Source organism: Petaurus breviceps, unplaced genomic scaffold, assembly GCF_028583685.1.
Source record: "Petaurus breviceps papuanus isolate PSGF00001 unplaced genomic scaffold, PetGlider_PUasm1.0 213, whole genome shotgun sequence".
Taxonomy (NCBI): domain Eukaryota; kingdom Metazoa; phylum Chordata; class Mammalia; order Diprotodontia; family Petauridae; genus Petaurus; species Petaurus breviceps.
In genome coordinates this window covers 14,269,282-14,290,281 of record NW_027185860.1, presented here as the reverse complement: position 1 = coordinate 14,290,281, position 21,000 = coordinate 14,269,282, and the positions used below count along the sequence as shown (strand labels likewise).

At 34.9% G+C, this 21,000-nt stretch overlaps 1 protein-coding gene across 2 annotated transcripts in view; it reads right to left on the bottom strand.

Annotated features, from left to right (window-relative positions):
- The window catches only part of EPHA3 (EPH receptor A3), a 531,109-nt gene that overhangs the window by 9,349 nt on the left and 500,760 nt on the right, over nt 1–21,000 (bottom strand). For both annotated transcript variants that reach the window (XM_069093930.1, XM_069093929.1), the window contains exon 16: nt 3,747–3,902. In XM_069093930.1, coding sequence (XP_068950031.1) covers nt 3,747–3,902 — 156 coding nt within the window. The remainder of the gene's footprint in view (nt 1–3,746; nt 3,903–21,000) is intronic.

Sequence of the window (21,000 nt, the reverse complement as noted above, 5' to 3'; positions counted from 1 at the left end):
GATGCTTTTAACATTTCTGCCTTACTGCATTTGATTATGAAATTTGTATACCCTAGCACCTGGTCAATTTTTTAAATTTCCCCCCAATTTGGCCCACTGTATATTCTAAGGAATTGTTTTCTTCAGTAAATCTTTATCCTTCCTTTTCCAAACTGTTAACTCTCTCTTGCATATCTCTCATTTATTTCCCCAGTTTTTCTTCTCCATCTCTTATGTGACTTTTTAAAGTCCTTATTGAGATCTCCCCTTTGAGTCTTTCCATGTAGGCATTTTGACATTGTTTTCCTCATCTGGTTTTGTGTTTTTATCTTCCCTGTTACCATAGTAACTTTCAATGATCAGGGATTTTTTTCAGCTTTTAACTCATTTTAAGTCTATTTCATGACTTTTAAATATGATCTCTGCTCATGAGGTAAGCTTCTTTTCCCAAGCTACTTGTGCTGGGGGTCAGAGACCTGCTCACTGGCTTTCTGCTCTGTGGCCTCAGGTGCTGGCAGAATTCCTACTACGCTTGTGGCCTGGCCTCATGGGGCACATTATACTAGGGATTCCTGAGTGGGCCTTTTGTGCTGGGGCTGAAGGCCTTATAGCTGGCATGCGGTGCCACTGCCAATTTATGCTGTGGCTAAGAACCGGCCGTTGGCTTACCTGGACACCAGCTACATGGAATAGCTCTCCTCTTTTGTCTGAGTGGGATAGATCCTTTCTTGAAGTTCTTGAGAGCTATCCTAAGCTGGAAAATTGTTTCACTCTGTCTTTTTGTATGTTCTGTTGCCTCAGAATCTGTTTAGAGGTTTGATTTAATGTTTCTGACAGAAATTGGGGAGAGCTAATGTAACTTTCTGCCTCTTATCTGTCATTTTGGTCCCACCTTTTTCTACAATTATCTATTTGAGCGGGATTTTTTTTCTTTATTAAAGAAGATTTTACACTTCCCCCTTGGTATTTAATATAACAGTGCAAATGGTGAAAGCCAAACATAGTGATGGAAGTCTGAAAGAAACATCTTTTTGAGGCAAATGTTTAAAATCAAATTCTTCAGACACGCGGGGTCAAATACTTTATAAACAACCACTGAAATGCCTTTAAGAAAGGTATTATGGCAGAATATATGAGTAGGGCATTTTGTGAATCAATGAAGACGTTTGCAAAGTTTCGTTTGCTGTAGGTCTGACTGACATTAAGTCCAATGAAAGTATGAGTCAATACTAAATGCTAAATTCATGGTGCATGGCAAGAAAAGAAATACAGAGAGACAAAACTTAAGAGTATACATGAAATAGTCATGCAAAGTTTCAGAAACCAAAGCTCTAAATCAAAAATCTTGAATGTATCCTTCAGGACAATTTGAGTTAGTCACAGGATTAATCCTACTTTATCACATAAATATAATAGGAATAAGAGGCACAAATCAGAGACCAAATCAGAATGTTTCTGGATATCCCTGCCACCCCTTTGGAAAGGTTTTCTTAGTTTAAAATGCATAAGCTATGTATTATGAAAGTAATGACAATTATAGGAAAGGAGAGAAAATGTACTGGATTTTGACAAAGGGAACATTACACCAAGAATAAAAAATGGAGCCTTTCTCTTTTTGTTTAGTTGAGTTTTGAATAGTGATGGCTTAGACTACATTAGGGATAAATTCTATGTTAAGCAAATCACACTCAGGTTTTGTCTTTTCCAGTACTATATTGGAGGTGCAAGAATGGATAGGGGTTTAAGAGAAACTGTCACTTGACTTGACACCTTAAAATAAGCAATCTATTTAACAAATTCGTAAAACTTTAATTCCAAGAAAATAATCTTTTGGCTGTCAACTGGGTATGGGCCAGGTAAAGTTTTTCATTTACAATTTCTCCAAATATTGCCATTTTATTTCTGTACTCTGAGTCCATTATTTCTCTATCAGGAGTGATAGGTAAGTATGAGTCCTCTGGAATAGTTAACCACTGAAACTGTTCATAGCAATTATATTAGTAAGCTATTCTTATTAGGCATAGAATTGGAGCAAGCTTGTTGAAGCAATTTTAATTATGAAACTTATTATCCTATATCACCTGATAATTCATTTCTATAATAATACCACTTTTCATTTTAAAATATGATTTCACACAGATTATCTCAATTGACCCTTTTAGGATTCCTATTTAGTAGGCATTATTAATGCCTATATTTTGCATATGTTATACAAACTAAGGCTCAGGAAGAATATGCCCAAATTTCCATTTCCAGTAAATGTCAGAGCTAGAAGCACTAAACCTTTCTGACTTTAAGCCATAATGGATGGTCTAACCTTTCATGAGTTGGGACTGGCACTCCTAGACAGCATAACAATTGAGGGCAAAGACCATATTGCATTTTTCAAATATATCTTATTTTCCAAGCATTTTTTTTTCTTTTTGGAGCGCAGTTGTGGTTAAGTGATTTGCCCAAGGTCACACAGCTAGATTTGTGTTAAGTGTCTGAGGCCAGATTTGAACTCAGGTCCTCCTGACTCCAGGGCGGTTACTTTATTCACTGTACCACCTAGCCGCCTCCCTTTTTTTTTTTAGGGTAAGTTTCCTTTTTTTTTTTTTTTTTTTGAGGGCAATTGGGGTTAAGTAACCTGCCCAAGGTTACACGGCTAGCTTTTTTGTGTGGGTGTGTGGGTGTTAAGTGTCTGAGGCTGGAACCTAACTCAGGTCCTCCTTACTCCTGACTCCATATCTTCTCAAACATATGAATTTGCATATACAGCATCAGAAAATAGCTTTTTAATAAACATATATTCTTGATAGTTATATAGAATGTGTACCCATTAGTTGTGAACATCTAAAATGGAAATTGCCTTAATATCTGGGGTGTTTTTCCTTCTTAGTCTAGGACATCTTGGGGAAAACACTCCAAAATAAATACTGTCATGTTAAAAAAGACCAGAGAATAAAATTAAAATAGATTTGGGGATGCTATATGAGCAATTTTCAATTATCCACAAATGTAGAAGGAAGCTTTTGTGAGAATAACTGAAATAAGCAGAAGCATAGTCAAAATAGTATTCTTAAAACTTGACTGAGTGGTATGGTTATAAGATAAAGAGTGTACATATCAGGCGGCCAGGTGGCGCAGTGAGTAAGAGCCCTGGCCCAGGAGTCGTGATGACCTGGGATCTGTTCCGGCCTCAGATACTTAACACCCACACAAAAAATAACTGGTCCTGTAACCTTGGGCAAGTTACTTAACCCAAATTGCTTTAAAAAAAAAAGTGTGTATGTATGCCCTTGTCTATTTTCTAAAGTACAAAGAGGGAAGAAAGAGTATTTGGGACTAGCTGTGAAAAAGTGAAATGAACCAAACATATGTAGTAATAAATAGAGAACCTAAGCTCAGCTCAATGGCTGGGTAAAAACGTCTCAACGTTATAGTGTATGCTGACATTAATGATGATGATGATGATGATGATAGGTATATAACACTTTTGGATCTACAAATAATTTTCCAAATATCTCATTCTTCCCTCATAATAAACTCAAGATGGTGGGATTGTTATTTCCATTTTGTAAATGAGTAAACTGAGGCAGAGAAAAGTCAAATATCTTATCCAGAGCCACACAACTAGGAATAAAACTCAGGTCTTCATGATTCTAGGTCCCATACTCTGTCCACTGTGCCGCTTTGTAAAAATTAAGAAAAAAAAATCACTATGCTCTTATTATAAAACATAGCACCAATTTTACTGAATCTTTTAAATTAAGACAGTGCCTTACTCCATGGAAATCTTGGCTATGGTATCACATGAACTATATTCCACGCCTGTGAAGATGTCCTTGCACTGTCCTGTTCGGATACCATTGAGCCAGTCACCCGGTGTGCGGAAGGTAGTGATGTCAACACTGCTTTGGTCCAAGAGCAGGTTTGATGGCCTGGAAGAAAAGAAACTCATGAAGTCTACAGATAAAGAGTCAGAAAAGGCTCACATTGTGTCTAAAAATTGACATTAGCATCAGCAGGGCTTCTAGGCTCCATGTGGCTTTGCTGCTCATTTGTGGAATTTATCTGCCACTTAGGCCTCATCTGTTCAAGCTGGCAGCTTGGAGGAATACTGTGTAATCATCTTGTCTAAGTAATCTGACTACTCAGCTCACGCCTGCATTTTAAATCATTGAAGCTTTGCCAAAGCAAGATAAATGTGCTTACATTATAATTTAATTTGTTTAACCATTAGCAAAGATGATGCTAATTTAGAATATATTTATATGAGTAGACAAGAAAGCCCAAATACTGGTCTGGTTGTTTAGGAAATATGGCCTCTTCCCATTTTATATTTTGCCCACTAAATGTTCATTTGTAGATATTATTCACTTTGCTTTCTGAAGGGTTGTTTGAACATTCCAGACTGCACTTAAAGGAGAATGTAAAGTCAGTGCAGACTGGTTGGTGTTGCTACCAATAGTGTCACAAATTCCATTAAGAAATCATACCACAAAAGGAATGAAAGCTTAAATGTAAATAATGTTAAGTGAAAACCTTGTATCCTTGAATACATGAACTAAAGGAATCTAGAGATACCTTTTCAAGATATTTAGAGGAGAATATTTCTAAAGAATGAAAATATGTACATAAAAGCAAAATCTTTTTAGTTTTTTTACAAAAAAATTAAAAACTAGTAACTCATTTGCCTCCTTTCCCATTTCTATAAAATCCTTGTGAGAATGGTCTATACATAAACTGACAAAGGGCAACTTGGTGAAAACATGAAAAAGCAACAAACAATCAGGCTTTCATGGTGGGTTTTTTATGGTCAGGCCACTTCCTCACTGTGATGTAATTTACAAATTCCTTCTGGTGCCTATTTTTTTATAGAATTTCATAGAATGAAATGATCTCAAGATGTAATAACAACAAAAATGATCATAACATCTTTAAAGCATTTTAGGGCTTGATAAAGATGTTACATGTATTATCTCTTCTGATCCTTACAATAACTCTGTGAGGTAGATATTGTTATATTTCCATTTTGTAAATAAGAAAATTGAGATGGACTGAGTTAAAGTGATTTATGCCTAGAGTCTTCACACGATCAAAGACATCAGACTTAAAAGGACCTTGGATTCCATCTAGACCAACTTCTTCATTTTACCAATAGTGAAACTGAACCCCAAAGAGATTAAATAGCCTACCCCAAACAACATAGTAAGGTTTCAAACTCTGTTCTTCTTGGCCCTAAGTCCAACATTCTGTCCCTTGTTCATATGTTATCCCCAACCACATAACTTTATGTTTTTGTTTTTTTTAGGGAATTTTCACAATAGGCTATGAAGGTTTCGCAAAGGGCATGGTGGGCAAAAGTAGTTGGTGTTATATGGATATTCTGATTTAGGTATAAGAGTATTTAAATACAAGAAATGGCATAAGAGAAGCTGCCCATTAATTTAAAAAAAATTTAAAAAAGAATGAAGGGGACTGGCCTAGTAGGCAAAGAGAAGTGATGCCAGAGGGTCCAAATAAGTAATACATTGGTACCCATGAAAAAATTAGATTTTTTGTGTGTTTGTGGGAGGACAAGGACAATAATTGCACAGGATAAGATATATAAATATGTTTATGAATATTTATTTGAGTTGTTATCTGCAGTGTTGGAGTGGCTATCCCAATTAATGAATTATGGAACCACAAAATCAAAGCAAAGTTGTTATAATGCCAACTTCTTGACTACCCACAGTTCTAGTAATAAGTCAAATCAAAAGAACTGATAAAAAGAGAACTATCATTGTCTGCCTACCAGGAGAACACTGGTATATGAGTTTGGTGGACTGAGATGTTCCTGAGGAGAAGGCAAGTCAAAATTCTCTTAATAGGAAGCTCTTATTTATCAAGGGATGTAACAATATCCATTATTTCTCAGCAATATGCTTATCCACCCACATACCCCAATCACCAACCAAGTCAGAGCTCGGGGACTTAGCTGGTCAACACTAGGCACAGATACGTGAAGCCAAGTTCAGGGATGTTTTCGTGTCTTGCTTTCACACCATAGAAACGAGAATGGGGCTAATAAATGTATGGGTCTTGTTGAACTGAGCCTGACATAGATGAATTGCCCCATCCCACTCAACATGTCATTTGTTTGTACTATCCCATGAGTAAGTGAGGCAATGTGCATAGAGCCTAGAATACCAAACAGGAGTTCAAATTCTGCCTCTTACACATACTAAATGTGTGATGAAGAGATTCATAACTTAACCTACTCATGTTCCAGATAATTCTCAAACAATATAAATCATGGAATAGTTGCTGATCTTAATGAGGGAAGGGAGTTCTCAGAGCAGGAAGTTTACTCACATGGAAGGAATCACAGGCCTAGATTAAAACCAAAACAAAAAAAAATTAAAAAGAAGTACAATCATGCAGATGTCTTGAAAATTATATTTCAGTGAAATACAATGAGAAATTACTGATATTCTCTCACACCTATGCCTTTTCTTCATCCACATGACTGGAGAATTTTGCCAATTTTATTACTTCTAAATTAAGAAATGGAACTAGAGTGTAGCTGGGGGTTCTTTCCCCATGTAAGCTTTATAGCTAAAATTCCCTACTGCTGTTACTATCAGCATTATTATGACCATTTTTATAGAATGTATTGTCTAAAAAGTTCTGTAACTGCAATATCTTATTTGATCCTTACAGCAACAATGTGTGATATGTAGCACAAAGTAGTTTTGCTTTATTTTTTCTACACCGGTGATTTCAATGTTGTGTGGTCTCACTGATAAGGAAATTCCCTCTTCTCATATAGATCAGCAATTCTTCTTAGGGTCTTAGAGAGCTATTTGGGATACTGAGAGGTTATGTAGTTTGTCTACAGTTATTCAACCCTTATTGGCAGAGGAAATATTTGAACTGAAGTTTTTCTTACTTGGAGACAAATTCCATAGACTAATTTCCTCTTTTTCCAGTAATATTATTATTATCATTTTTCATATAAGGAAGTGAAGCTACTTGTTCATGATCAAATAGCTTGTAAGTAGCAAACCTAATATTCATACACAGATCTTCTTCTAGGGCTCATTCCATTATTCCAGGTCTCTGGGGGAAGCATTAAAATTTTTTTTTTGAATCAATGATGAAAACAGCACATTACTCTTCTGAATCCATTCCCGTACTGCTTGGCTGGCTTGATTCCATGTAAATATTACTATAAGAAAGACTATTACTTTACCTTGTATTATCACTTCATCCTGGTAGTATTCTTTCCTCTGAATGGCAATTTCAGCAAAACTCTAGTTATGTGTCACCTTTGTTCCTGTCTAGCTGCTGTGCATCTTTGCTCACTGTCACTTCTCTATATTCTATGCTAATTAATAACCCAAATCACTATTGTATCTCTTGTTTGACAATGAAAAAGCTGAGATTTACTCTTATCTTATGTAGCCAATGAAACAGCTGAATTACAGTATTCCTTATTTTATTAAATGACTTGGGACCAAGGGAGGAAAATAAATAATGGAACAACTAGGTTGGTTAGGGTGTTCTAGTTAACTAGGCTAGTTAATGAAAAGATGAATCATTTATAGCACACAAAACTCGAGCTTTAAACATACAAAGTATTAAAATATTCAACAGTGATCCATGACTATTTAAACATGTACATATTCACAACCAATTATCAAAGTCCTTTTAGTCTGCTTCTGTAACATTTCCCATGTTTCCTTCTCTTTATTCATACTGCCACAATCTAGATTCCCTATCTCCAGTCTCTGCTCTATAGGATCTATTCTTCACACTGCTACCAGAATAATCTTCCTAACAACTGAGTCTAAACAAATCACTTTCCTGTTTAAATATATATATTTTTAGTTTTCAATATTCATCTCCACAAGATTTTGAGTTACAATTTTTTTTCTCTTCCCATCTTTCCCCTAACCCCACCTCAAAACAGTAAGTCTACTGAATGCGTCTCCCCCCAATCTGTTCTTTCTTATATCCTCCCCCTTCACCCCCTAACTTTCTAGCAGGGCAAGATGGGTCTCTATACCCCACTACCTGTGTACCCTATTTCCCAACTGCATTAAAAAATTAAAACATTTGTTTTTAAAACTTTGAGTTCCAGTTATTTTTTCCTCTTCTTCCTTCTTCAGCCACCCCAGTGAGAAGACAAACAATTCAATATAGATGGCACATGAGTAGTTACCCAAATCACGTCCATAGCAGTTATATTGTGAAAGACCAATTACACTTCCCTCCATCCTATCCTGCCCCCTACCCACTCCACCTTCTCCCTCGAACACAATCTCCTTCAAAAATGCTTACCTCTAACTACCCTCTCTCCCAATCTGGCCTCCCCTCTATCCTCCCTCCTATCTCCCATGCCCCTATCATCCTGTGGGGTAAGATACCTCATTGAGTGTGTATGTTATTCCCTCCTTAGGCCAAATTCAATGAGAATCAGGTTGTCCCATTCCCTTTCACCTTCCTGCTCTTCCCCTCCACTGTAACGGTCTTCTCTTGCCTCTTTTATATGAGATAATTTACCCTAATCTATTTCTCCTTCTCCCAATAGATTCCTCTTTTACCTCTTAATTTTATTTATTAGATATCATCCCTTTATATTCAACTCATCCTATGCCCTCTATCTATGTATACATGAACATACAAGTACCCACACTCACACACACACACACACATATATATATACCCATAGATCCTCCTATACATACACTCATACACATACATATACCTATGTACATACATACACACATACATATATATATATATTCCCTTCAGCTATCCTCATACTGAGAAATGTTTTATGAGTTACAATTTTCATTTTTCCACATAGGAATGTAAATAGTTCAACTTTAATACGTTCCTTATGATTTCTTTTCTCCTGTTTACCTTCTCATGCTTCTCTTGCTTCAGCTCAGGGATTTTTTATGAAGAATGCCTGAAAGTCCTCTATTTAATTGAGTGACCATATTTTTCCCTGTATCATTATACTCAGTTTTCCTGTAATTCTTGGTTTTATTCCTAGTTCCTTTGACTTCCTATCATACTCTAAGCCCTTCAATCCCTTAATGTAGAAACTGCTAGGACTTGTGTTATCCTGATTGTGTTTCCACAGTACACAAATTGTTTCTTCCTGTCTCCTGGCAGTGTTTTCTCCTTGATGTGGGAAATCTGGCATCAGGGAAACATAAAGAAGTGTGTATCCAGGAGGAGATGGGATTAATCAATAAATGTGAAAAGCAACAGAGAGGTCAACAAGGATGGGGATTGAGAAAAGACCATCAGATTTGTCAATTAAGAGATAACTGGTAAACCTTTGAAAATGCAGTTTCAGTCAAATGAGCTTGGAAGCCAAACTATGGATGCTAAAGAAGTAAGATGAGTGGTAATGGAGGCACTGACTACACATGTCTTTCTTAAGGAGTTAACAGGTGGAAGAAATATAGGATGATCGTTATCAGGGATTAAAGGATCAGATGAGGATTTTTCAAGGATGGGAGAGACATGGGAATGCGGGTAGGCACTAAGAAAGAACCAGTAGACAGGGAAAGACCAAAGAAAAGTGATGGAATGGGGAATGACAGAGGGAGAAATCTGGTGGAGAAGATGGGTTGTAAAGAGATTGCTTTTGCATGTGGAAGGGTTAGGTTGGTAAAGAATAATGCCACCTCTTAATGTGAGACAGGGGTAGGTTGTCATTGTTGTACTCTGACGTAGTTCTACAAGAGAACCGTGACATCAGGAAGGAAAAGTCATGATTTACAAGGGAATTGTATTCAAGTGAGGCAGAACTGTGCAAAGTCACCAGCCTTACGCTCCTCTAGAGCCATTTGGGTTCAGTGGCAAGATATAGATCAGGGGACTCGAGGGGTAAAGGAACAAGGAATGGCAGAAGGCAGCTGAGTGATATGAGATGAGGAAAAGGGGAAAAGTAGAAGCTTATGGCAAATGGCCTCATATTTTCTATAAATAGGAGTTAAGGACCTCAACTAAGAGGATGAGTGGGGATGGGAGGTTTGGGGAGGAATGAAAAGGTTTGGAAGAGCCTTTGTGGAGAGTGGGATAGTGGAATTGATAAGGGAAGTAATAAGTGATAAAGTGTCACATATAAGAAACAGTCAAGAAACCAGATTGGCTTGAAAAAAGAACTGGAAAAGGGGAATGATGTGCAATAAGGGTGAAAAAGTAGTTTGACCTAAGTTTGTTAAAGACTTAAAATGACAGGCCAATAATATGACAATCAGGAGGAAGCCTACAGATGAGGAAATTAATCCAAAAAAAGATTATTTCTATCCAGAATGAACATCATTATACTTAAAAAGGAAGAAAATAAAAATGGAATACCACAGAGGCTGAGAGATTTCAGTGTCGTGCAGGCAACTTTTCATAGTTTTGCTCTGAAGAAGAAGAAAAAATATATAATAGCGAGGTTTCATGTCCTAAATATATTTTACAGATTTTGATGTGGATTGTGAATCATTACATTTTAAGTATGATATCTATCATCCTGGTTAATTATGGCTGTTCATTTAGTTCAGGGTATTGTCTCTCTAGAACTCCCACAGATGAAACTAAATAAAGTAGATGTTAACAGTCTGGGTATACAGATTAAGATGCACATTTAGTCATGTCTGATGAGATATTTAAAGTTGCCAGCCATACAGTACACACAGGTGAAGATAGACTCTGGTCACACTCTTCTGAGGTTTTTAGAAATTTACAAATTTGGGCCACTGAAACCAAATATGAATCATTTGAATGAATAACTAGATTTATGCTAAACTTAGATGCTCTTGTAAAAGATAACAAAATTCTCACAGCTCCATCCACTCCATCCCCAAATCCAAGAAAGATAGGAAGGTGGCCCACGAGAAAATACATGTCCCTGAAAAACCAACTGTGAAAAATAAGAGAAGAATCTGGGATATGTGCAATTAACAAATACATTTTTAAAACGGTACAGAAAATCTAAAGGTCACTTAAATAACTGTGATTGCCTTGTTATCTATGGGTGTATTAAAGTCCTTAGCATAGTACTTGGCATATAGTAGATGCATAATTAAATGTTTATTGTTTGAGATCCAGAAAGAGCTACTGTTAGTTTACAGGATGGTTACTACTGTGTTCTTAAATCTATATTTCAGATGATAGCTGACATTGAAATTAAAGAGCTTCATTCTCATCAAACAAACATTCACTCTGGTATACAATTCCAATCAGCTGGTCACTTCCTTAAGTAAATGGAGTACTGTCCCACACACCTTGTGCTATTCATCTGTCAGTGATAAGATCTAGGTTCCAATCATTCCCCAGAATTTGTAAAAGGAAACCAAGAGTTCCAGATTAAGCGATGTCACAAGATTGTCAATGGTGCATAAATCAGTTTAAAGAAAAAAAAAATTATAAATGCCAGATAAAAATTTTAGAAATAGAAAGGAACTAAGCCTTACTCAGATTTAATATATGGGTTGACACTGATGCCTTTACATCATCATTATTTTGAAAAGTCTCATGTCTCATATGCGATACAAAGAGGGTAGGTGGCAGGGACCTCACTTGTTTGTCACATTTTGATGCATCATAAAGTGTTAAACTAAGATTTTCAAAAGTTAACGAAGCATATTGACTCAGATTGCTCTAAATAAAACATTGTTGATACTATTTTAGTGAGCACAAAATATCGCTCTTTGAATAATTAAATAGAATTTAAGAATATCTTTTATTTCATTTTTCATTTTAAAATTTCTTTTGGGAGTATATTTTATAAACTGCACAATATTAGTGTAGTGCTACAGATATGTAATTTATAAATGAATATGTCAAGAGGTGGTATAGTGGATAGAGTGCTTGATCAGGGAAGATCAGGGAGATTTGATTTCAAAACTAATAATATGAAGTTAGTTTATTTTAATTACATGTAGATTTTGGGGGGGGGCGATTAGGTGGTGCAGTGAATAGAGTGACTGGGTTGGAGTCAAAAAGATTCTTCCTGCATTCAAATTTCACTTCAGGCACCTACTAGCTTTGTGACCAAGGCAGCTAGGTGGCTTCAATGTGCTGGGACTGGAGTCAGGAAGATCTGAGTTCAGATTTGAACTCAGACAACTGTGTGACTCTGGGCAAGTAACTTAATCTCTTTTTGTCTTAATCCACTGGAGAAGGAAATTACATACCACTCAAGTATCTTTTCCAAGAAAACCCTTTGTCAGCACAAAAACAAAACTGTGGTTTTTTTTTCCTCTAAATTTATCAGTTGATACTGACTAACCTTCCAAGTCATATCATAGATTTTTAATTACTCATCACCTCAAAAGATTTAATTTTAAGAACTGTGTGTAAAGTACTTAGAGATTAGAGAACTGCCATATCTTTTTGTGCAAATTCTTTTTTTTTTTCTTAAATATCTGCTTTTGATAAAATCATGGATTTAGAGCCAGATGTGATCTTAAAGGGCATCTAGTCCAGCCCTTTCCCTTTCTAAATAATGAAATCAAACCTGCAAGTGGTGATGTCTTACCCAAGTTTACAAAGGTATTAAAGGATGTAAACGTGATGCATGTTCTCTGGCCCCAAATCCAGCACGTGTCCTATTGCCATATCTTTGATATTCTGCCTCAGAAAATGTCTAATACTTTACCATTTTATGGGTTTTAAAATTTTAGAAGACAATGCATATTTATAGATATATGTATACACATACACACATATATATGTATACATGTAGAGAAATAGATACACATATATTTTTCCATCAATGAAATTTATTGGAAAAATTTCAATTTCTGTTATATCCAAACTCTGGATCTAAATCAATGGATATACAATATATGGATATACAATATATGGATAGTTGACACAGAGGGAAGAAAATCCTCCAGTAATTCCAAATAAAAATGTCTGGGAAAAGTAAGAGAAATAGTGATTACTATATTAGCATGTCAGAAAACAAGGCAAGGAATACTGAATCAATTGTAGGAAATTTAAGAAAATGATGTAAAAACTGGAAAGCAAGAAGTTTTAAAAATCATCTAGAGATACAATGGTCACTGTGTCCCAGAATACAATATGTTGTGGATAAGCAGAAACTTATCTAGCTAGATCCTACTGTTTGTCACATGAAAAGCAGCAAGATTTGTTTACAGTTTTGTGTTATGAAGTGTCAAACTTCAGGACATTTATTCAGAATATTTATGAAGTATGCATTATAGTTAAATGTGCATAACTTCCCAATTCAACATAGTTCATTCTTTCAAAGTAAACTTAACTTGTAGAAAAGGGGGAGGCTTGTCTCAACAACAGCTTAGAGGAAATTAGTATAAAAAAGTTGAAATAGAACAGGATACAGAGATTAGGGATTAGAGTGGCCCAACAGAGTTTTTATGTTTATAACTTGGATCAAAGCATCACCAAGAACCAAAAAGAACGAACTTAATTTTAATGTAAGTGACCCCAGATTAACCAGCACTGTAAAGTATCATTTTTCTCCTCACAGGGTTTCTCTGAGGATTGCAAGCAAAAATTGGTTCCGTTCCTCTTCAGAGAGGACATCTGGATAGTTTATCAATGAACAGGAATTCATCTCTCACTGTGAAGAACCTGTGATGTCTCTTCACATACACCAAGGGAATGCTGGGCTTTTTGAGCATCTGCATGGATAGGCATTTTTTTGGAACCATCCCCCAGACAGTGGTCTGACTGGGAAATTTATGGGCTGGATGATGTGTGCCATGAGCTCACACTTTTACTGGACAAATTAGATGGGTTTCAATCCATGCAGCTGTAAACGATGTCCTGCGGAGTTCCACCTGATCTTTTACGGCTTTTCATAAATCAGTACCTACTAGTCACAGACTGCAGTCATTAAAAAGAAATCATGGAAATTGCATATTTACTCAGGGGAAGCAAAAATATAATGTTCCTCCTATTCTCTCTCCCTCCTCTCTGTTAGGTCCCCCCCATTTTGCTGTTTTTCATAGTCTTGCCCCCTAGAGTAAAATAGAATTGGGCAGGGTCCTATTTTTCCTCTCCTTATTTTATCATTCTATATAATTCATGCCTATTAATACAGAGCACTCAAGGAATCTCTCCATCAACAGTTACAGATACCAAGGAAAAACATATTGCCCTTAATACAATATATATTTTTTGCACATGGAAGCATTAAGCTAACAAATGTTTTCAAGCTCATTTGTAGAATTCTAAAGGACAGAATCTAAGAGTAACTTCAAAACGAGAAGCTTATTGGGATATCCATTAGTTCTAGTCTTTTGTTTCCCTCCCTCCCCCCAAATAAAGACATCAACAACAAATGGTGGAGGGTTTTTTTTTTCCTCTATATTTTCCACACTAGCAATAAACTCATATTGAAACTCCACCATAGCAACTAACTCATGCTGAACTGGGGGCCACTGAGCCATACATAACCATACAATAGGCCACATATTGACTTATTTTAAAATATAATATTATCTTGGTATTATTGAATTTTTATTTATTTTCTTAAATATTTCTCTATTGCATTTTTAATTAGGTACTGTGCTAAGTGCTTTTACTTATTTTATCTCATTTGATCCTCACAACAACCGTGGGAGGTAGGGACTATTTTTACCCTCAATTTTCATATGAGGAAACTAAGACAAATGGAGGTTAAACAATTTGACTGTGCTCACAAAGATAATAAGCACCTGGATTTGAAATCAGGTGACTCCAGACACTCTATCTGCTGAGTCATCTAGCTGCCCTGATACCATTTTAGGGTAAATATTACAGACAATTTTAAATGACTACACTTAACTTATATTGTTATAACATGTTTTATATTTAAATTACTTCTAATCACATTGAGATTTTCTGACTTTATTCCATATACATAGGGATAGTGTGTATAATATACCTATATCTGTATCTACTTCACAACCACATCTAGAATGCATACAAAGATAATTCTACATCATTATATACTATATAAACCAATTTGTTTGGGCTAAAGATCAGTTCAAACTATTTTCCCCTACCATTAAAAATACAAGTAGTTTCACATAATTTTAATGTCATATCCAAATAAGAATAATTTTGAATTTCTTTCATTCCCAATAGGACATTGGTAAATAAATGACACATTGAGGAGAACACGAGTCATTGTGTTTATTTTAATTATCCTTAGAATTTCCGGACCAGAATGTTTGCAGTTATAACTATATGACTGGTTTAATACCTCTCAGTGGTAAAAATTAACTACTTTGTTCTTTGGGGGAAAGAAAACCCAGCTGGGTTACTTGCATATTTGCTTCCCTCTAAAATGTTCCTATCATATTTATTCAGTTAAAAAGTCGCCCTGCTATTGTTATTATTTCTACTGGAGGTCAGAGTTGTATTAAGAAACAAAAGCAAAGTTTACTGCGAAGAATAAAGAAACAGGATTGTATCAAGTCGTCATTGAAGAATGTCATCATTCCTTTTAAATGCAATGTAACAGCAGTTTTGGTTTTAACTCTTCTGCTTATTTTTGTTAATTGGAAGTTTGCAATTATCTTTACTATATAAATTTTAAGTGAACTTCACTCACAGGTATATTGTAATTTCATGGGACCATAATGTCAAATTCAACACAGTCAAATGAATCGTCATCCTTTAATTACATCCTTAAAAATAGAATGTGTGTATGTATGTATATGTATGTGTGTGTGTATGGAGTTCAACTATGGATCCTTAAAAAATTGTCTTTGAATGATCACCATCACCACTGAGGAAAACAAGTCAATTCTGGAACTATGTCAGGAAAGTTAAAAGGGTTTCCATGGGTCCTTTATATTCTGGGATACATTTGAGAACTAGAACAAGATTCAGCTTAGCCTTCCAAAAGTATTTCTTTGGTTCCATGGAAATAAAATGTAAGCCCCTTGAGGGCAGAGATTATATTAGTTTTATATGTCCACTGTCTAATCCACTGCCCTGAAACTTAATATTTTTTAATTAGAAATGTTAGCTTTAGCAATAAGAGAAGAAAGATAAACTACAGGAATTCAGGAATTAGAGCAGGCAATGAAGACACAAAGCAATCATTCTTTGTAAATGATATGATGGTATACTTAGAGAATCCTAAAGAATCACCTAAAATACTATTTGAAATAATTAACAACTTTAGCAAAGTTGCATGATATAAAATAAACCCAAATAGATCATCACAATTTCTTTATATTCCTAGAATTCACACAGGGCAAGCATTCACATAGTGGTCAGAAGAAGTGATAAAATGACATTCTCAATGTCTCTCTTAAAAACTTTCAGATTGATTGTGGGACATGGGAGACACTGGCACAGCACAGTTCAGCACGGCATAACCACATCAGAGAAGGTGCTGTGCTCTATGAGCAAAGCAAATTTGAAACAGCTCAATGTGGAAGAGCAGGTGGACTTCAGAAAAACCTGGAAAGTCTTACATGAAATGATGGTGAGTGAACTGAAGTGCCAGGAGAATGTTGTACTTAGCAACAGCAACATTGTGTCATGATCAACTTTGATAGATTTAACTCCTCTCAGAAATACAAGGATTTAAGACAATCCCAAAATACTCATGATGGAAAATGTCATCCACATCTAGAGAAAGAATTATGGAGTCTGAATTCAGATACTATACTATTTTCTTTTCATTTTTCTTCTTTCTCTTGGCTTTTCCTTTTGGTTCTAATTCTTCTTATGTGGAAATATGTTTAATATGATTATAGATGTATAGCCTGTATCAGATTGTATGCCATCTTGGGCAGGTGGGAAGGGAGAGGGGGAGAAAATTTAAAATTCATAATCTCATGGAAGTGAATGTTGAAAACTAGAATTTAATTAATTTTAAAAAGTCATAAAGAAACCCAGTTTTCTCTAATAAACCTCAGAAATATCTTGGAAAAAAATCTAAGAATGACCAATGTTAAAGACAACTGATTTAAAAAAAAAGTGGAGAGTGGGAAAAAAAAATTTTGAATTCAAAATTTTATAGAAGTAAATGTTGAAAAATTTTAAAAATAAAATTTTAAAAAGTAAAAGGCTTATTGATGTGTACATACACACCCACACATATACACATAAGAGAAGAGAGGCAGCACTCTGGCTGCGATTATGCTCTTTCCCTGCTAATGTTTTTTGCTCTTATTTGAGTTACTTAGAATTACAAAGAAGCATTATCTTTCTGAAAATACTTTCATTGGCATATGTAAATCTAAAAGTGAATATAAAATTGGCTTAAATGGCTAATCACATGAAACAATATCATTTATTATAACTCATTTCAGGACAAGTGTTATTAATTATAGAAGTATTAGAAATAAACAGTTTTTTGAAAGGTGATTGTTTCAAAGGATAAATTTATATTCTTTTTGTTGAGGATCTGTCAGTGTGGGAACTCCATCTGCTGAAGCAGATTTTGATTTTGTTGTTTAGTCAATTAGTTTGTCTGACTCTTTGTGACCCACTTGGGGTTTCCTTGGCACAGGTACTGAAGTGACTTGCTATTTCCTTTTCCAGTTCACTTTAAAGATGAGGAAACTGAGGCAAACAGGGATAAGTGACTTGCCCAAGGTCATACAGTTAGTAAATCACTTTGGTTCTCCTGACTCCAGGGTCAGCTCTTTATTCACTATGCCACCCAGCTGCCCTTAGAAGCAGATTTTAGCAACTGTAATTTAGTAGCTTAGTCTTAAAGAGTTATCTGAGGCTCAGATAGGCAGAGGGGTCAATCGTTTGTTTGTGGCTATTTGGAGTTAAATGTTGGAGGCAACATTTGAACTTGTCTTCCTGACTCAACATTCAGAACTCTCTCCTATGCTGGTCTACTACTCCAAATTGATACTCTCTTTTTAATTTTAATACATTAAATCTAAATAACTTATTTGCTTGATTTTACAGATTTAATCATTCCAATATGCAGGATTTTGCACTTTGGTAAAATGTAATGGCTAATTGCTTTGTGGTATGATTAGGCCACACACTATTTTTCTGTTGTTGTATTATTTAATGAAGTTAAAGACAAAACAAAAAGGAAAGAAAGAAAAAAGAACCAGGGCATTAGGAGAGTTTTATGTGTATCTGTGAAAAACTAGTATACATATGATTACCTTTTAAATGCAATGATTATGAATGTATATAGGTATAACTACAAAACGACATATAATTACAATCAAAATGTCTTGCAGTGTTTTAGATTATTATATTTCAAATGCTTAAGTTAAACACATTTCTTTTTATGCTTTGATTACATGGCTCAGCAAGCCAAAACATGGCTGATATCTAGGGTTTTTTTTTTTATCAATTATTATTTCAAAATAGCAGCATTTCATCCTATGTACAAATTAGCAAAAGGAACTATTACATTTTGATCCTCAAAGTAAAAATTCATTTATATATTTTAGAAAATTGATTCTATTATATATAGAGACCTTTTATTTATTTTTCCTGTTAAGTAATTTTTCAGTAATTTCTGACTCTCTCAGACCTCATTTGGGGTTCTCCTGGCAAGGATATTAGAGTGGTATTCCATTTTCCTTCTTCTTACAGGTGAGGAACTGAGGTAAATAGCTTTAAGTTACTTGCCCAGGGTCACACAGCTAGTAAATTTCTGAGGTCAGATTTAACTCATAAAGAGGAGTCTTCCTGATTCCAGTCCTGGCACTCTATCCACTGTACCAACTAGCTGCCCCTTATTTTTTCCAAATAGAATTATATCTCAAAAGATGTATTTTTCTTTACTTTCCATTTTAGGAGAAACAACAAAATTATCAGAAGGAAAGCTTACAAAATGGCATATATACAAAAACAAAACACTACCAAGCTCTATTTTTTCATTGTTGTGCAGTAAGCCAAGTTTTGTAATTCCTAGATTTACAATTCATACGATGAAAATCTATGTTTAGAATGATGACCTGAAGTGGTAAAAGAGCTGTATTCCTCTAAGAAAGCTATAGGGGTATTCACTTTGCTATAAAATCTAAGGCAATTTTAGATGGATAAATTTTAGAGAAAATAAAATTATTTTTCACTAATAAAGTTTGACCTAATATTTCATAAATATTTGAATACACAAAATTCAATACAGCTAGGAACCTCTCTACACATTCCCAAAGCATGCCAATTAATCAAGGATTTACTATGGTCTAACAAGATAACTAGCTTTGATAAAGTAAAGAAAGAATATACGGAATTGGATTATACATTATGAACACTGTATTTATATATGTATGTGTATATACACACATACATATATATTTGGAATCAGGAGAGTTCTAATCTACTTCTGATATCTATAAGCAACATAATTGGGGCAAGAAATATATAATATCCTTTTAGTCTTTGTTCACTCATTTGTAAAATTCAGGTTAACGATAGCAATAGAGAGGCAATATTGGGTAGAGGGTAAAGAGTTTACCTTCACTCAGGATCACCTGCATTAGTGTCTGTCTTTGATAAATGCTAGCTGTATGTCCCTGAACAATTTCCTCAACTTCTCAGATACTAAGGGAATTCTCCAAGACTCTAAATTGCAGAATACTTAATAGTCTGAAGTGATAGAGGAAGATTCTGCAATGGAAATGCCTTATACCAATAAAATAAGTACAATTTTTAAAAATTTCCAAAGGCCTTTGTGAGGATAAAATGAGATGTTTGGAAATCATAAAGTGCTACATAAATGTTTTTATTTTCTTTAAAGTGCCTAGAACACATCATAGGTACAACTACTATTCATTCTTATTGTGGATGAAAAAGATCTGGAGGTTTTGAAGTGGATCTTAGAACCTCAGTGTGAGTCAACAGTATAACATGGCAAACTAAGAAAGCAAATGCAACCTTAGACTACATTAAAAGATCGTCTAGGATTAACGATGTGATATCCATGTTATACTCTGTGCAATTCAGATCACATCTGGAGTGCTGTATTTAGTTTTTGTCATGGAAAATTAGGAAAGACAATGATAAGCTAGAGAACATTCAGAGGAATACAATCAGAATGCTTAAGGACCCTGGGTTCATTCAATGTAAGGATAACTTGTAGGAATGGGAGATTTATAGATTGGAAAATGAAATAAATAAAATTTGCATGGGGTATGATAAATATATTCAAATATTAAAAGGGCTGTCATGTGGGAAAAGGATCCAAACTGTTCAACTTGCCCTAGGGGGTAGAAGTAGGAACGATGGGGAAAGGCTCTGGAGGTGACATATTAGGGAAAAAAAATCCTAATGAGAGCTATTCAAAATCAGAATGGCTAGAATAAGCAGGTAGTATACAACTAACTGGAGATCTTTAAGCAAAGGCTGGGTAACAATTTATTAGTAATATAGGGTTTTGTTTGGTTGGTTGGTTTATTATGTAGGTATTAGTCAGACCAGATGGTCTTTAAGTCACTTTCTATCTATGAAACTTTGTGTTTATATACTCTACTACAGAAGGAATGGAAAGGTTCAAAAGTATCCAAATGTTAATGAATAGATTTATATCCTAAATCATTGCCATCTATTTCATAGATGAGAAAATATATTAATATAGGAAAAACATACATTGGACAGGAAAATAATAAACGGATAGAGTAAATGAATGTAATTGACCCCAAAGCATGTCATTATGAATTCAATCCCATTCTAAAAACAAACAAAAACCAACACTCCAAACCATCAAGATATCTGATAAATGCAGGCACAAGTGTCACAGGATATCCATATTGGTTACAATCAAAGAAATCATTATGGGATTAATTTTGGTAAATCATATAAAAGCTACAAAAGTTTAATTTTACCAAAGATAATAAGATACTGGGAAGCACAGTGCAATAGATTGTGACAAGGTTAACAATCCATTAAAGAAGGTCTGGGTTCAAGTTCTTTCTCTCACACATAATATGACTTTATGTAAGGACATATATGACCTTAACCTCAATAACCACTTAGTGTCTAGGACTGGCAATTGGTAATTCTTACGTAATATGTTCTTAGAGTCTCTCTCTCTCTCTCTCTCTCTCTCTCTCTCTCTCT